Source organism: Schistocerca gregaria, chromosome 3, assembly GCF_023897955.1.
Source record: "Schistocerca gregaria isolate iqSchGreg1 chromosome 3, iqSchGreg1.2, whole genome shotgun sequence".
NCBI classification, from domain to species: domain Eukaryota; kingdom Metazoa; phylum Arthropoda; class Insecta; order Orthoptera; family Acrididae; genus Schistocerca; species Schistocerca gregaria.
This window is the reverse complement of record NC_064922.1, coordinates 897,473,455-897,491,633: the sequence shown is the minus strand read 5'-3', so window position 1 is coordinate 897,491,633 and position 18,179 is coordinate 897,473,455. Positions and strand designations below refer to the sequence as shown.

Here is an 18,179-nt window from a genome sequence, read left to right as displayed (position 1 = left end):
TTTCTTGGTTTATTAGAGCTTTTCGGAACGGGTCCTCCATTATTGATGTAGCGGGGAGCCTGTGTCGCGAAAAACCGATCACATCCACAAGACGCAAAGTTTCACGAGAAATAACTTACACTGATTCTACGACAAACGTTTTTTATTTTATGAATTCCGTAAGTGTAATTCTTTTTGCTATAATGATAATGTGTGGCTCAATGGCTGAGTGCAAGTCATGCGATAACAGAATTATTCGCACGAAATCTGCACATTATTCTTCCGTCATCACAGTCATCACAGTATCCGAGGACGCATCTGGTACTACTAAATGCATTGAAAAATTCTAAAGATAATCCCATGCAAAGCCCAGTTCGATATTTCAGAAGGAATTCTGTGTAAAATCGATATAAGTTGAACGAGTCAAACGGAAATAATTGAAAAGGAAGTAATTAAAGCTGACGTTTCACAAGGAAAATAAGTTTGTACATTGATACACAGAACGGAAAGAGAATGCAAATGGATGTATTTTTAGACGTAAGCGACTCACCTGACCGAGATACTTACCCACTTGCTGAATGTGTTGCTAATGGCCCCGCCCTTCATAATTAGGTGACACGTCTCCAGATATTCTCATCTGAAACAAACGGCAATTTTTCAGATGATACCTACGTAAACGAAGTATGAAGAAATACTGAGGCCACGTGATGGATGCTGTAGGGTTTCCCAATGGAAAACTATCATGTTTTAGTGTAATGACAGTAGGATTACATGGAAGGATAATGCGCGACAGTGCCTATAGATGCTTTACTTAAAAGTTGACAGGTCCGCAATTCCTGTTTAGAAATTTCTGCACATAAGGCAAGATAAATGGCTCACCTATTTGTCAAGCTATCAAGAAGAGTTGAATTTGTAAACCAAAACCAATATGAATACGCTGCCATTTTTACACGTATGGCATCTTTTTTTTCTAGCGAAACACAGAATTATGGCATCAACATCTGAAACTAGTTCCACAACAGGAAGCTTAAATAAATACAGTGGAAGTGGGAAAATGTCACATTCGTTTAATACTATTGGTAGTCATAATGCTTTAATCATCGCCTCCAAAAAAATAGTGTTACGTAACTATTTTTTTGTTTGTTTGTTTGCATTCCTTTAAAATCCCGCAGGCAAAATACTGTAGCAGATTTCTATTAGTGTAGCTTAAACAAAATGGTGCAGTTTATTGATAAAGTGCCGTTGTTTGTATTCGGTAGCAGCGGAAATGCTGCAGCTGTGTCGAGTCAACACAAATGACTACTTTATGCGTCTGGATTGGATTGACATAGTGTCAAAGGTGGAACAGGACAGAAATGTAATGGTCTTCCTTTATCTATTTTCTTATAAAAATGGTTCAAATAATGGCTCTGAGCACTATGGGACTTAACATCTAGAACTTAGAACTACTTAAACCTAACTAACCTACGGACATCACACACATCCATGCCTGAGGCAGGATTCGAACCTGCGACCGTAGCGGTCGTGTGGTTTCTGAATGAAGCGCCTAGAACCGCTCGGCCACAGCGGCCGCCTACTTAGTTATGCAGTGGGTTAACTTAAGCATATTTTACTCTATCAGGAAACGCTCCAGTGCAAATATACGAATAACTTATGTCACCAAATACCAAATAACACACTTTAATTATTCTGTCCATTATTATCATAATCACTAGAAATTTTTGACAAAGTTAATTAAACGTAACGACTTATTACATCAAGATCGACTAATCATTACAGTATCCACATTACGTGTTTCAGAAAATTTATAGCTATCTTCAGATGTGACAAATCCACTGGAGCATCATCACGATATTGAAAAATTCGAGTTACGAACTTTGAACATCATGCAGTGGTATAAACTATGTCATGTCGTCACATAGTAAAAAGCATTACCTTGGACATCCGCGGGAAATTGTCCAGGGGGAGATGGAGAAAAAAAGACTCTATAATTGCCATTTTTCATATAACTCGGTTTGTCAGTTTCGAATCGTGTCATGTTACGAACAACAATGTACCAGAGAAATGATGGTTACACACTCACTTTTAGAAGTGTATGAGAAAGCTGTAATGAATAAAACTTCTGAGTTCCTGATTCCGGGAAGGGATAGGGGGTAGCGCCAAGCGTCCCTTATTGCCCCCCCCCCCCCTCCCAAATCTTTCACGTAAGTGTTAATATACGCTGTGAATAAATGTTCTCAAAGTGTCTGAGGCGTATTGTTGAATAAAAGTGTCGGTCCAGTGTGACTGTTACGCTATGCAAGACATTTACGTAATAGTTGGTGTCACGTCGTCACGAACGATGGCGGGCGACTGTCGGCTTGTTCTACATTCTCTGCTCTGAGCGCTCTACTGTAAATGTAGCCAATGATAACGTTAAACCTGATCGTAGCGAGTTCTTTTAGTGCATTTTTATTTCAACTGCTGCGAATTGTCATAGCTGATAGTGGTTGTAAGAGACAAATTCTGCAAATTAACGGAGAGATATAAATTGCAGAATACACACTTTCTTCAAACGCAAACCACATGTATCGCGTACCGCCACTGTCGCATGGGACCGGCAACAATGTGAACCCTGTCCGTGCCTTGCCCAGCGCGTTCATATTAAAGCATGTACACACATCAAAAAAAGTTTTGCATCACCCTGTTTCCCACAACTCCTGAAGATAGACGTTGACTGTGGATATTGATTGTTTCCCTTTGACTGTTCAGAGATGTCACTAAGCCCGCCCAAAGATGTAAATAACCGTACATGAGCAGCGCCTGTTAGACGGAGGGGGTCCGACAGCCGATCAGTTCCGTCATTCCATCAGGAAGGAGGTACACGGCTCGTGTTGTCTGTAGCTCAACCATGCCTAGACGGCGAATACCCCGGTTCGATCGCGTCCGCATCGTTACTTTGTGCCAAGAAGGGCTCTCAACAAGGGAAGTGCCCAGGCGTCTCGGAGTGAACCAAAGCGATGTTGTTCGGATATGTAGGAGATATAGAGAGACAGGAACTATCGGTGACATGTCTCGCTCAGGCCGCCCAAGGGCTACTATTGCAGAGGATGGCCGCTACCTACGAATTATGGCTCGGAGGAACACTGACAGCAAAGTCACCATGTTGAATAACGCTTTTTCGTGCAGCCACAGGACGTCGAGTTACGACTTATACTGTGCGCAATAGGCTGCGTGATGCACAACTTCTCTCCCGACGTCCATGACGAGGTCCACCTTTGCAACCACGATGCCGTGCAGCGCGGTACAGATGGGCCCAACAACATGCCGAATGGACCGCTCAGGACTGGCGTCACGTTCTCTTCTCCGATGAGTGTCGCATATGCCTTCAACCAGACAATCGTCAGAGACGTGTTTGGAAGCAACTCGGCCAGACTAAACACCTTAAAGACACACTGTCCAGCGAGTGCAGCAAAGTGGAGGTTCCCTGCTATTTTGGGGTGGCATTATGTGGGGCCGACGTACGCCACTGGTGGTCATAGAAGGCGCCGTAACGGCTGTACGATACGTGAATGCCATCTTCCAACCGATAGTGGAACCGTATGGGCAGCATATTGGTGAGGCATTCGTCTTCATGGACGACAATTCGCACCCCCATCATGCACATCTTGTGAATGATTTCCTTCAGGATAACGACATCGCTCGCCTAGAGTGGCCAGCAGATTCTCCAGAAATGAACCCTATCGAACATGCCTGGGATTCGATTGAAAAGGGCTGTTATGGACGACGTGACCCACCAACCACTCTGAGGGCTCTACGCCGAATCGCCGTTGAGGAGTGGAACAATCTGGACCAGCAGTACCTTGATGAACTTTTGGACAGTTTGTCACGACGAATACAGGCATGCATCAATGAAATATGACGTTCTACTGGCTATTAGAGGTGCTAGGGTGAACAGCAGACTGGACCACCACCTCTGAAGGCCTCACTGTATGGTGGTACAACATGCAATGTGTGGTTTTCATGAGCAATAAAAATGTCAGAAATGATGGTTATGTTGATCTCTATTACAATTTCCTGTAGAGGTTCCGGAACTCACGGAACCGAGGTGATGCAAAACTTTTTTTTTTTTTAATGTGTATATATAGACATGTTGGTAGAAGGCGACAGCATTACACCTATTAGAGTGCTGGAGTGCCCATGTAGAAAATGAGAAACACAGGGAATTTAAAAACTACAAAGTACGCATATAGTAATTAAACGTTGTGATGGTTCCAGACCTTTGTATGAGAAATCACTTTCGAAGATATCCACCACAACTTCGCCTGAAAAGTATTAGGTCGGCCACCACAAAATCTATAACTTTTAGCAAAAGTTTATTAGAAAAAACCTTGAAGGTAACGAAATTTCCTTTTAAATAAGACGAGAATCAGTTTTCTAGCATGAATGGTTTCCATTATAGGATCATATAAGGTATTATCATGTAGGATATTATCAACTAGAGTGGAAACCTTGCCAATCTCTTTTCTTGCTAACTGGTAATTTTTAGGGCCTACGAGGTCCTTCGCAAAAATCTAACTTTCATTTCTTGTAGCCACTCTAATGTTTCATCCTACGTCTGCAACAATGGTCCCTCAGAAAAGGTAAACAATGAAAAATCCTAAAAAAGGGAAAAGCTCTGAAATAAAAAAAACCACTACTATTAAGTTTTGGCATGTAGTTAATATAATGTATGACAGTAAATTCATCATGCTGCAAATGTGTGACTGCAGATCTGTGAGGACATAATAATGTGTGTTGCTTTTACTGACTCACTAGTTATTTTTTGGTGTTACAAGATTAAGTTTAATACAGTTTTTGTTTTACAAAACAAGGTGAAAGGATACTGTGCTGCAACTGGACTCAAAATCCATCCACTCAAGCATCCCATGCTTACCTGTCAGCACATATACAAATCAATTGTTCTTTAGATCAACAATAAATAATAACACAAACTGATTTCACTGACAGAAGTTCTCTGACTTTATTTGAATTATAGATATAGCACCTGAAAAAATAGAATATTTAACAGCATTTGAGCATACAGATAAATTAATTAGTAAGGTAAATAAATATGTTATCATTTATGTGATTAATGACCTAAATTTTTAATGTCTGGACTTCTAGACATGTGTTAGCAGCAACTGCTACAATCTGAATTAGGCACTTAATCAATGCCAGTCTTAATTACTGTAAGCAGATGATAAATTGAAAAAAACTTCTTTTATTCAACAGAATATGTCTCGTGTATCAGAAAAATGCTTGACACCCTTGTACTTGCAATAGATTAAAAGAGAATGTGTTCAGTGTCATCGTACAAATACTTTTTTTGTAGTACATCATGGTTTTTTGGTCAAAAGATTTCGAAATGTAAGAAATTGTCAGCAAAACAGTTTTTAAAGTCACCTCCTTTGTTTGCTACAGACTTTCATTTATGTAATTGAGTGCAGATTTCTCTACATCTGTACTCACCAATTACAAAAGACACATTATTATAAAATGTATCAATACATGGATGGAGCATCTTTGATAGTCACAGATCTATGGAAGGTGGCTTTCTGTCTTCATGGAGAATCTGAACACTTATTTCAAAACCACACTTTTAGCAGAAAGATCTACCTAAAATTATTTTCATGTGAAAACAACAAAGCAACTTTTTAAAATCACTTTTAATGTTAGATTATGCCATAAAATTTTATAAGTTAATCAGGCCACAAGAAAAACCACAGTTATCCCTGTGATCTGTGTAGGGACTATACCATGGACTAAGTTAATTTATACATCTCTTTTTATGCTTCAGACTAATGTTGGGCCAATTCTGCTATCAGTGAATCCTTATCATGATGTTGGGAACCCACTGACACTAACAAGCACAAGAGGCATAGCAATGAGCCCAAAGCTCCTAAAAGTTGTTCAGGAGGCAGTCAGGCAGCAATCTGAGACTGGTTACCCTCAGGCTATTATACTCTCAGGTAAGAATATGACGCTTTTCACAACAGATACAGTTTCCTGTCTTTATTTTAGTAAGTTATTGTCACTGTGCAATTTCCATTATCTCAATGTTAAATGAATTCTACAGATGTAACATTTTTAATATTTCTATTGATTTTGAGAACTGGATTGGTCATCATAATATATTTGTAGAAACACACCCATTCTTGAAAAAGTTATATGTCATCTTACTTAACAATGCCATATTATATTTTATATTGAAACATACACAATATTAACAGCTTAAATCTGGCAGCAGATATTTCATCATCACTGGAAGCTTCTCCTGGATGCACATATTCTTATTTATAACTTTCCCTTTGTTTTGTTCTTTTGTTAGAGTCTCATATAATGCACCAATTTCTACATTTTCTGATTATTTTTTTCATGTTTTTCATCTTACAGGTACGAGTGGTTCAGGAAAGACATATGCATCCATGTTACTATTACGGCAACTGTTTGATGTCGCAGGAGGAGGTCCAGAGACTGATGCTTTTAAGCATCTGGCTGCAGCTTTCACGGTTATGCGTTCACTCGGCAGTGCAAAAACTGCCACAAACTCAGAATCTAGTCGAATTGTAAGAATTAAATCCATTGCTATTCATAATTTGTATTTATTTGACTTGGTGTGCTAGCTACTAATGACAAATGTATATCTTTTATAATGCAAATTACTTTTGTAATGAGGTGTTTCTGGGGTGGACTTGCTCTGAACAACTTTATGATCATGAGATAAAGAGGATACACTCAGTAAATGTGCAAATTAGAAATTATAAAGAAATAAATTGTAAATCAGTAATTGAATTAAATATTGATGTGACAGGGAACAAGGAGAGACTAGGTCAAGGTGAAAAATACTTAAGAAATGGGAAACAGAGTGAAAGGCAGGAGAGGGGCTAGTTCAGGTGAGAGGTCAGATAAGATACTCTGTTTATTTCATACAATTACAGCAAGGACATCGTCATGGAAGATACTTGCAGAACTGTAGGTTGTGGCAGGTGATAAAATGATGCTTTAAGGAAGCCATGATAAAGTAAAGAGAAGATGGAAAAGAAAAAGTGAGATAAGTAAAAGTGAGAAAAAAGTAAGAGAAGAAAGAGATAACTATATCATAATAATAATTAAAAATGAAGTTATACTTAGAAGTGAGAACAAAAGCAGAAAGAAGTGGAGGCAGGTCAGGTTCAGCTACAAAATATGAAGACAACAAGTAGCAAAGTTTTATTACTCCTACCTGTTTCAGTGTCCTTCTGTTGTTTTATTACTTTCTTTACACCTATTTTCGTGTTCATCTCCCACAGTAGAAATAAAATAGTATAGAAATTTGTAAATGAAAGAGACATTGTACATGTAATCAATCCACTGAGTCACAAATATTATGAGTACATTGGCCTCTCACTGCCATGATGCGAGAAAACAATGTAAGAGTACAATATCATTTAACAAACTCATGCTGGATGCCTTTAGATGTACTGTAATACATTGTAATTTTGAAATTCATCAGTCAAATTGCTGAATTGACAAGCTAGCATGCATCAAACAAATTTGCATGACATCTACTACATGTTCGGATGTGCATATGATTAGACATGCAGCCCAACTGCACAAAATGAGTAGGCATAACACTGCTTGTAAGGAAAGATTGTACAGTGGATTTCTCATTCAGAAATCACTTACTTATGTTGGTTTTTGTGACAAGAAATGTCTACCAGCATGTGTCAAGTTTCAACAGCAGCAAGATTGTACCCTATTTGAGATTCAGATTTATTGTTCTGCAATACTGCTTCAGTGCTATGCAGTACCTCAATGGATTCATGTGACTAGGTCCTTGCGACTAGGTCCTGAGAGGACAGACATATTGCTTGTTCAACTGTGCATGATGTACAGGCATGTCACATATGTTGAGTTAGGAAACAGATTTATTTGCAGCAACATAAATATCCACACACACACAATGTGATGATGGCTGGATCACCACAACTGTCAACAGGGATGACCACTATTACAGTTTCCCTTGATGTGGAAGCAAAGAGAGACACACAGAAAGTGGCAAAAGACAACACTGGATACAATAGTCACACCTTGTTGTCTTTTTAGATGAGCCCCATTTTTGCATACAACACCATAATGGATGTCTTCATGTGTGAGCCTCAGAGAAGAATGAACATGGTCATATTGCATTTGGCATCATCACATCAGTCCGGCACCTGTTCTAATGGTATAATGTGCCATTGGCTACACAACACAATCACCTCTGGTTTACATAGCTGTTAACTTCGACAGCAGCTTTTACATTTGTGGCATATTAAAGCCAATGGCTCTGCAATAATTTAAAGATCTCAATTATGTTATCTGTCAACAAGATAAGGCAAGATCACATGTTGCCAGTGCTGTCTTGAACTACCTCAACACAGAGGGGGTTCTACTATTGCCATAGCCAGCTCGTTCTCTAAATTTCACCTAATGTGTTGCTGAGAGACTGCATTCCATCACTCATCCACCCGACACCCGCATGGAATGATGTGCATAGACCTATATATGTCATACTATATCAGTTTGACTCCCTGCCCATCTGTGTTACAGCCATTGTTGTCGCCATAGGTGGTAGGTTTGTGTACTGAATTTTGCACCCTGTATACCTGAAAATCACCTATATTTAACTAAGGTAGTCTTCCTATTGTACTGTAAATGCCCAATAAGTAAACAATCTTTATATGCAATTTCTTGCAATTTTAATGCCCACTAATTTACTTTGTAAAGCCTAGAATGATAAATATCCTTGCCATACATACGTAATACAGAGCACCATGCTCTACCTTGATTTGGTCTCACTTTGTACGTTCTACTATTAGCCAACAATTGTGGTAAGAAGTTGGACTGGAATATGAGAGGATGATGGTTCAAAATCTTTGTCAGGCCATCCAGAGTTAGGTTTCACAAAAACTCTTTAAGGCAAATGTTGCACTATTTCCTCTCACTGCTTGTGTCTGTATATGTATGGATGGATATATATGTGTGTGTGTGTGTGTGTGTGTGTGTGTGTGTGTGTGTGTGTGTGTGTGTGTGTGTGTGTGTGTGTGCGCGCGAGTATATACCTATCCTTTTTTCCCCCTTAGGTAAGTCTTTCCGCTCCCGGGATTGGAATGACTCCTTACCCTCTCCCTTAAAACCCACATCCTTTCATCTTTCCTTTTCCTTCCCTCTTTCCTGACGAAGCAACCGCCGGTTGCGAAAGCTCGAAATTGTGTTATTTTATTGTGCCTGTCTACCAGTGCTTTCCCACTTGGTAAGTCTTGGAATCTTTGTCTTTAATATATATATATATATATATATATATATATATATATATATATATATATATATATATATATATATATTCCACATGGGAAAATATATTAAAACAAAGATTCCATGACTTACCAAGTGGGAAAGTGCCGGTAGATAGGCACAATTGTTATATATATGAGAGAGATGGGGAGATGGGGGAGCGGGGGGGGGGGGGATGTCAGATGAGAGAGAGAGAGAGAGAGAGAGGAATTTGGAATTTTATGCCCGAGAACTCTCACTCAAGTGTACAAACGGTATAAGGGTATACAGTAAATCACACAAATCTAAGGGCTGTCAATTCGACTGAATACCTAGGAATTACAATTACAAGCAACTTAAATTGGAAAGACCACATAGATAATATTGTGGGGAAGGCAAAACAAAGACTGTGCTTTGTTGGCAGAACACTTAGAAGATGCGACAAGCCCACTAAAGAGACAGCGTACATTACACTTGTCCATCCTCTGTTGGAATATTGCTGCGCAGTGTGGGATCCTTACCAGGTAGGTTTGACAGAGGACACTGAAAAAATGCAAAGAAGGGCAGCTCATTTCGTGTTATCGCACAATACGGGTGAGAGTGTCACTGAAATGACTTGCGAGTTGGGGTGTCATTCACTGAAACAAAGTCGGTTTTATTTGCGGCATGATCTATTTACGAAATTTCAATCACCAACTTTCTCTTCTGAATGCAAAAATATTTTGTTGACACCACCTATGTAGGGAGAAACGATCATCATAATAAAATAAGAGAAATCAGAGCTCAAACAGAAAGATTTAGGTGTTTGTTTTTCCCATGCACCATTCGAGAATGGAATGGTAGAGAAGTGGTATGAAAATGGTTCGATGAACCCTCTACCAGGCACTTAACTGTGAATTTCAGAGCAACCCTGTAGATGTAGATGCAAACAGGGGCCGTTGCACTCTGAAATACAGACGGTTTATGTTAGAAATAAGACATTGGAGATGTGGGTGATAGGAGACAAAAATGGGTTTGGAGGACAGGGACTGGTGGAATACTGTGGTGAGGGAGTTCCTGGGACTGAAGGAAATGGCAATTTAGAAGAGATGGCATTTCGTGGCAGGCAGGGAACAAGATGGAGGATGATGACCAAGTTGTGAAGCAGCCATTCAAGTTGACCACATTTTGTTGATGGTTATTCGTTTTATTGAACAAGGTGATGCTTCACGTAAGCCAGTGGGTTCACATTTTGAAGGATTGGGGTTCAAATACATGCTTGATTTAAAACTGTAAACCTCCATTTCATAATAAATAGCACCTTTAGGAGCAGCTAATGATGGCCCAATGGTGTATGAACAACGTCCCTTCAGTTATGTTATTTTGATAACCATACTCGAAATCTGCCCTGAGGCAAATTATTATCCCTATTTCTGTCAGTATCATTAAATTCTGCTGTCCTTATATCTCCTTTCTTTCATTCCTTCTCATTCCAATATCCATCTATCATCCATGCACTCTATCTCGGCACAAATATTTTGGGTCCTAAAATTGGTGATTGACTGGAAGAATGCTTAGACTCAACATTATCTGATCTGAGGTACCTTCCACGAATTTTTTGCTTCTACTATTTAAACTCACTTTCTTCGTATGCTTGTGCCACTCGCGCGCTTGTGTGTGTGTGTGTGTTCCACTTTTGTAGGAAAGTTCATGTTTGAACTGTTTCTTTTCTTACAGATTACTGAATAATATACATACCATCAAACCAAATTTTATGGCTTGTTTCTTTTCAGGGGCACTTCATTGAAGTTCAGGTAACAGATGGGGCCTTGTATCGAACAAAGATCCATTGTTATTTTCTGGATCAAACTAGAGTGATCAGGCCACTGCATAATGAGAAGAACTATCATATTTTTTACCAGATGCTTGCTGGGCTTACCCAAGAAGAAAGAGGTAAGTGAAAGTACATTCATAAATTAGAATATATTTTGTGAAGTCCTCTGCTGACTGAGGACAGCCGTTTTTTGTTGCTATCCAGATTTAGGCATTGGATCCCTATGAAACAGAAATATGTGAACACCAAGCAAGTGCTTTCTATATATTTGCTCCCAAACACATACATGTTAGCTGTGCACACTACACCAGCCTGCCTTAACTTTGTCTGTCACATTGTCTCAATTAATTACATACTTCCCTAGACTTGGCAGCATTTGTCGAGAAAGAATAATTCTTAGTCCATTCCTCAGCTAGTCAAACAGATTTTCTACTGACTGTTTACAAGCACAGGTGGCCAAGAACCAACAAGTTGAGACATTCTTCAGTGAGTATCCACCTTTACTGACATGGCATTTTGTCAGTGTTTCCAAGATTGTGACACCAAAGGCTGGCCACAGGAATGCTGTGTGCATGCACTGCTCCCTTACAACTCACAGTATTTCTCTAAAATGATGATGCCCAAATAAAACATTAAGTACAAGGCTAGTCTCATACATTAGGCAAGAGATATCTGTGAACAAAATCTGTTGTATAAAATGCCAATTCTTAATTTCTATACTGAGGTCTTGATACCTCAATTCAGTATACTGTGGAAGACAAAAATTCAAACATACTGAATGAATGAATATAAAACTTATATCAAATCACACAATACCATGAGGAGTACAAAAAAAAATCATTTTTATGAAATGTGTAAAACCTGATGTTTAGAAGGAAGCTGACAGTCCACCACCCTTGAGGGAGGGGGGAGGGGGGGAGGAAGCCAACCAGACACCCCCCCCCCCCCCCCCCCCACACACACACAGGGCTAGTTTAAGGTTTCTGACCATTTCACTGTGGCCTTTCCCATTGTCCATCTTTTACACTTGTACAGAGCTGTGCTACAAACATGTCTTCATGTTTCATTTTTCTGACCAAGATTTATATTTTTAAAATTACTTTGTGACTGGCAGATTGCAGTGGTGGGAGGCAGTATTGCCAGTATGCACCCAGCCATGCTTCATAAGGCACTGTCATTACTTTCAGAACAGGCAATGGTGCTCGAGGAAGAACTATGATTGGACGGTGGTTGGCTCCTACCACTTGACTTGCTGAAATATCTCTTGTGAAGTAATTTTAACTAAAAAATAAAGAATTTTAGAGGGAGTTTTTTGCCTTGTGTAATCCTGACATACTGTCTTTCTTGCATCTCTCTTCTTTATCTACTCGAATTCTAAGACAGCAAAATTCATCCACCTCTTCACAAGAGTTTTTTAAAATGAGCATAAACTGTCTTGTCTGCCAGAAATCTTTCATTTTTGTCATTGCCGGTTTTGGTCAGTTAACGACCTCTTCAGACCTCATACCATGTTGGTAGGTGGTGGCGTTGAATGCAACATGCATTACGAAATCCATGAACATCAACTGCTCACTACTGCTCTGTTATGCAAACTATAGACATCAGCTAGCACATGTTACATTTAATAAAGTCATGCAACTCCATTTCTATTCGCCTTCACTGGCTACTGCTATTTTGTTATCAAACTGAATCATGCATATTTTGTGCCTGTGACAAACAACCCCCATTCCCCACCCCCTCATTCAGATAACCCTTTAATTATCCAGATGTGTCTTGTAAGGTTATGATAGTATGTGTATTGTCTTTTGGAGCTGTGGACTTCTTTGAATTAAGTTAAACCATGTCAGGTCTCACGTGGCATGTAGAGTATTGTGTGATTGTTTGAAGTTAGAAAATTACTCAGAGTGCTTAGTAAATGAGAAGGAGAAAAGCATATGTGTGTATTAATTGTTCATCATCAGAAATACACTGTCCAGTCACATTAATGTCACCACCTGTCAGAAGCCTGAATAACTGCCTTTTGCAGTATGAACCACGGCAAGACATGAAGGAAGAGAGTCAATGAGAACCTGGTAGGTACCAACAGAAATGTGCAGCCATCCCAACTCCAGTGGTAAGAGACAGCTGCACTAGGTTTCTCGATTGAGGATTCATGATGTAAACAGCCCAATGAAGGTGGTCTCAAATTCCAGCCTTCATCGCTGATTAACAGCAGTCAGCATTGGTGCGTCAACCAGGTGCTTGCTGCGGATGCCGAACGGTCATTGAGGAGGCACTGTTGATAGCCCCTTAGTTTAGTTAGGTGGTCAGTTGCTCCTCAGTTGCATGTCTATTCGCCCGTACACATCTCTACAGCTATCATTCACCCCTGCCATCATCTATGGCTCCTTGATCCACCACAGTTGCCTTGGTGCCAGTTTTGGATAGCACCATTTTGTCGTGGATGGTATACTTTAACCAAGGCAACATGTGAATAGTTTACAAACATAGTTTTTTGATAATGTTTCTAATCTTGACCCAAAAGCCAATGATCAAGCCCTTTAGGACATCAGATAAATCACTTTGTTTCCATATTACGACAGCTGCACTGTTTCCTGGGTTCCCCCAACATGGTTTATATACCCCTCACTGGTAGTGTTACTACCTGCTGTCTGTGAGTGGTTATTGCACATTGACATCAAACGTACTTGAATTCTGTTTGCTGTCTCACCACATGTGGTCGCTTACTACAAGAGCTGATGCAGATACCAGTTCTTTTCATGTGGGGCTTTCTGACTAATGTCTTTTGCGAAGATCCAGCCACTATATATTTAGAGGGCCTAGCGGCGGTAAGTGTATGGTCAAAATCAGTTGCCAATAAATGGATAATGAAATTACAGCTGATGGTAGTGTTGAAAATTGTAATATTGAACACAGGCAGTGATCACATTAATGTAGCTAGGCCGTGTGAAATTTTGATTTATCTGTTGTCTTCTAAAAGTTGTATGGTTCCAGTGTTTAAAGTAGTAGTGAGTGACTCAATATATGAGACTTCAGTTCCTGTTCTTACATACCTGTAGCTTACAAGTGGCATCTAGTGATTAGGACAATCTTTGGTGAAGAAAGATATGGGGTGAGAATAAATTGAAAGCATTATATTAAAACTAAAGTGATCCAGAGACTAACATTATGTGTTGACAAGAGGTGCTGTTGAGCAATGAGTAGGAACCAACATAACAAACAAACCACATGAAGGATGTGCTAAACGAACTGTGAAGAGAACAATTGATTAAGCTTATCTGATGAACAACAGAAGTAATTGCAAGAACACTGTTGAGCAGTTTTCAAGATTGCAGAATACAATATGCTTTATAACCATGCAGTTCAAGACAACAAGAAATAAATCTTGCAAGAAGCAACACTGTAGGTTTGCCTAGCTTTGCAGCAGTAGAATTATTATGGCTAACTGTTGCATTTTAAAGTGTGAAACAGTGTGTGAAGATTTGAGCTAACTACATTTTATGATATGTTAGAACGGTCTTTCGTATTATTGAATTCAAGTGGTGATTGTCAAGCTAAGAGTATTGAAAATTATCGTTATGGCCAAAACACGAGAAAACTTAAATGGAATAAATAGGGGCCAGGATGCTAACAAAATGGAACAAATGGACACGTCCAGGTATTCACAACAATTTGACAGTAGCAAAATCAGACTGAAGAAAAATCTTACTTACAGTATGACACCTTGTAAAAATCAAGAAAAACAGGAAATGTTTAGTATTAAGCTGAAGATACAAAATCAGATAAAGAATTAATGGATCTAATACAGTGAGGGATAGAAGAGAAGGATGAATTAGAGGTTAAGTGGATAAAAGAGGAGGAATGGAAGGCATAGTAGATGTTGGAGGAGAAGATAAAGGTGAAGGAAGAATGGGTGACAATATGGACAAACGAAGCAGAAAAATGAGAGGTGTAACATATAAAACAGAGGAGCTGTACTGGAATGCATAATGTCACCAATGTCAAGAAGACCATAGCAGAAAAATATGAGAAATGTGATGAATTCTATAACCACATGGAAACTGTGAGGAATTAAATTACCAGGAACAATAACAAGACCGAAGCAGCAGTACAGTAATGCTTTAAAAAGAAAAAAACCCGCAGAGTTGGATAGCATACACAATGATTTCATGACTCTTGTTTAAGTAACATTAACAGATTTGATTTCAATGACTCAGCCCAATTGTCACATTTTTGGCGAACTTCAAAGGGCACTAGCCCACCGGTTACATAGATGAGGAAAAGATCAACTTTGTATCAGAACCACTAGGCACGTAAAAAGTTACCTGTATGCATATTTTGAAGTAACATACATGGAGAATACTTCCCTGAAGAAAAACTGTTTGAAATAAGGCTGATATTAGTAAGCAGCCTGAAATCTACATCTACACCTACATCTATACTCCACAAGCCACCTGAAGGTGTGTGGCAGAGGGTACCCTGAGTACCTCTATCAGTTCTCCCTTCTATTCCAGTCTCGTATTGTTCGTGGAAAGAAGGATTGTCGGTATGATTCTGTGTGGGCTCTAATCTCTCTGATTTTATCCTCATGGTCTCTTCGGTGAATATACTGTTTGACTCTTCGGTGAAGGTATGTTCTCGAAACTTTAACAAAAGCCCGTACCGAGCTACTGAGCGTCTCTCCTGCAGAGTCTTCCACTGGAGTTTATCTATCATCTCTGTAACACTTTCGCGATTACTAAATGACCCTGTAACGAAGCGCGCTGCTCTCTGTTGGATCTTCTCTCTCTCTTCTATCTACCCTATCTGGTATGGATTCCATACTGCTGAGCAGTATTCAAGCAGTGGGCGAACAAGTGTACTGTAACCTACTTCCTTTGTTTTCAGATTGCATTTCCTTAGGATTCTTCCAATGAATCTCAGTCTGGCATCTGCTTTACCGACGATCAACTTTATATGATCATTCCATTTTAAATCACTCCTAATGCCCACTCCCAGATAATTTATGGAATTAACTGATTCCAGTTGCTGACCTGCTATTTTGTAGCTAAATGATATGGGATCTATCTTTCTATGTATTCGCAGCACATTAAACTTGTCTACATTGAGATTGAATTGCCATTCCCTGCACCATGTGTCAATTCGCTGCAGATCCTTCTGCATTTCATTACAATTTTCCATTGTTACAACCTCTCGATACACCACAGCATCATCTGCAAAAAGCCTCAGTGAACTTCCGATGTCATCCACCAGGTCATTTATGTATATAGTGAATAGTAACAGTCCTATGACACTCCCCTGCGGCACACCTGAAATCACTCTTACTTCGGAAGACTTCTCTCCATTGAGAATGACATGCTGCGTTCTATTATCTAGGAACTCCTCAATCCAATCACACAATTGGTCTGATAGTCCATCAAACGACTGTGGGGAACTGTATCGTACACCTTGTGGATGTCAAGAATCACGGCATCTACCTGTGAACCTGTGTCTATGACCCTCTGAGTCTCGTGGACGAATAGCGCGAGCTGGGTTTCACACGACCGTCTTTTTCAAAGCCCATGCTGATTTCTACAGACTAGATTTCTAGTCTCCAGAAAAGTCATTATACTCGAACATAATACGTGTTCCAAAATTCTACAACTGATCGACGTTAGAGATATAGGTCTATAGTTCTGGACATCTGTTTGACGTCCCTTCTTGAAAACGGGGATGACCTGTGCGCTTTTCCATTCCTTTGGAACGCTACACTCTGCTAGAGACCTACGGTCCACCGTTGCAAGAAGGGGGGCAAGTTCCTTCGTGTACTCTGTGTAAAATCAAACTGGTATCCCATCAGGTCCAGCGGCCTTTCCTCTTTTGAGCGATTTTAATTGTTTCTCTATCCCTCTGTCGTCTATTTCGATATCTACCATTTTGTCATCTGTGCAACAATCTAGAGAAGGAACTACAGTGCAGTCTTCCTCTGTGAAACAGCTTTGGAAGAAGACATTTAGTATTTCGGCCTTTAGTCTGTCATCCTCTGTTTCAGTACCATTTTGGTCACAGAGTGTCTGGACATTTTGTTTTGATTCACCTACCGCTTTGACATAAGACCAAAATTTCTTAGGATTTTCTGCCAAGTCAGTATATAGAACTTTAATTTCGAATTCATTGAACGCCTCTTGCATAGCCCTCCTCACACTACATTTCACTTAACGTAATTTTTGTTTGTCTGCAAGGCTTCGGCTATGTTTATGATTGCTGTGAAGTTCCCTTTGCTTCCGCAGCCATTTTCTAACTCGGTTGTTGTACCATGGTGGCTCTTTTCCATCTCTTACGATCTTGCTTGGCACATACTCATCTAATGCATATTGTACGATGGTTTTGAACTTTGTCCACTGACCCTCAACACTATCTGTACTTGAGACAAAACTTTTGTGTTGAGCTGTCAGGTACTCTGTAATCTGCTTTTTGTCACTTTTGCTAAACAGAAAAATCTTCCTACCTTTTTTAATACTTCTATTTATGGCTGAAATCATCGATGCAGTAACCGCTTTATGATAGCTGATTCCCTGTTCTGCATTAACTGCTTCAAATAGTTCTGGTCTGTTTGTCACCAGAAGGTCTAATATGTTATCGCCACAAGTCGGTTCTCTGTTTAACTGCTCAAGGTAGTTTTCAGATAAAGCACTTAAAAAAATTTCACTGGATTCTTTGTCCCTGCCACCCGTTATGAACGTTTGAGTCTCCCAGTCTATATTTGGCAAATTAAAATCTCCACCCAGAACTATAACCTGGTGGGGAAATCTACTTGAAATATTTTCCAAATTATCCTTCAGGTGCTCAGCCACAATAGCTGCTGAGCCAGGGGGCCTATAGAGACATCCAATTACCATGTCTGAGCCTGCTATAACCGTGACCTTCACCCAAATCATTTCACATTTCGGATCTCCGTCAATTTCCTTCGATGCTACTTCACTTCTTATCACCATAAACACGCCTCCCCCTTCACTGTCCAGCCTGTCTCTGCGGTATACATTCCAATCTGAGTTTAGGATTTCATTACTGTTTCAGCCTACTTTCTGTCCCT

The 18,179-nt window shown here is 39.7% G+C and overlaps 1 protein-coding gene across 1 annotated transcript in view; it reads left to right on the top strand.

Moving 5' to 3' along the window:
- The window catches only part of LOC126355174 (myosin-I heavy chain), a 427,094-nt gene that overhangs the window by 285,422 nt on the left and 123,493 nt on the right, over positions 1 to 18,179 (top strand). The window contains exons 4-6 of the mRNA XM_050005385.1: positions 5,798 to 5,969; positions 6,394 to 6,566; positions 11,067 to 11,226. Coding sequence (XP_049861342.1) covers positions 5,798 to 5,969; positions 6,394 to 6,566; positions 11,067 to 11,226 — 505 coding nt within the window. The remainder of the gene's footprint in view (positions 1 to 5,797; positions 5,970 to 6,393; positions 6,567 to 11,066; positions 11,227 to 18,179) is intronic.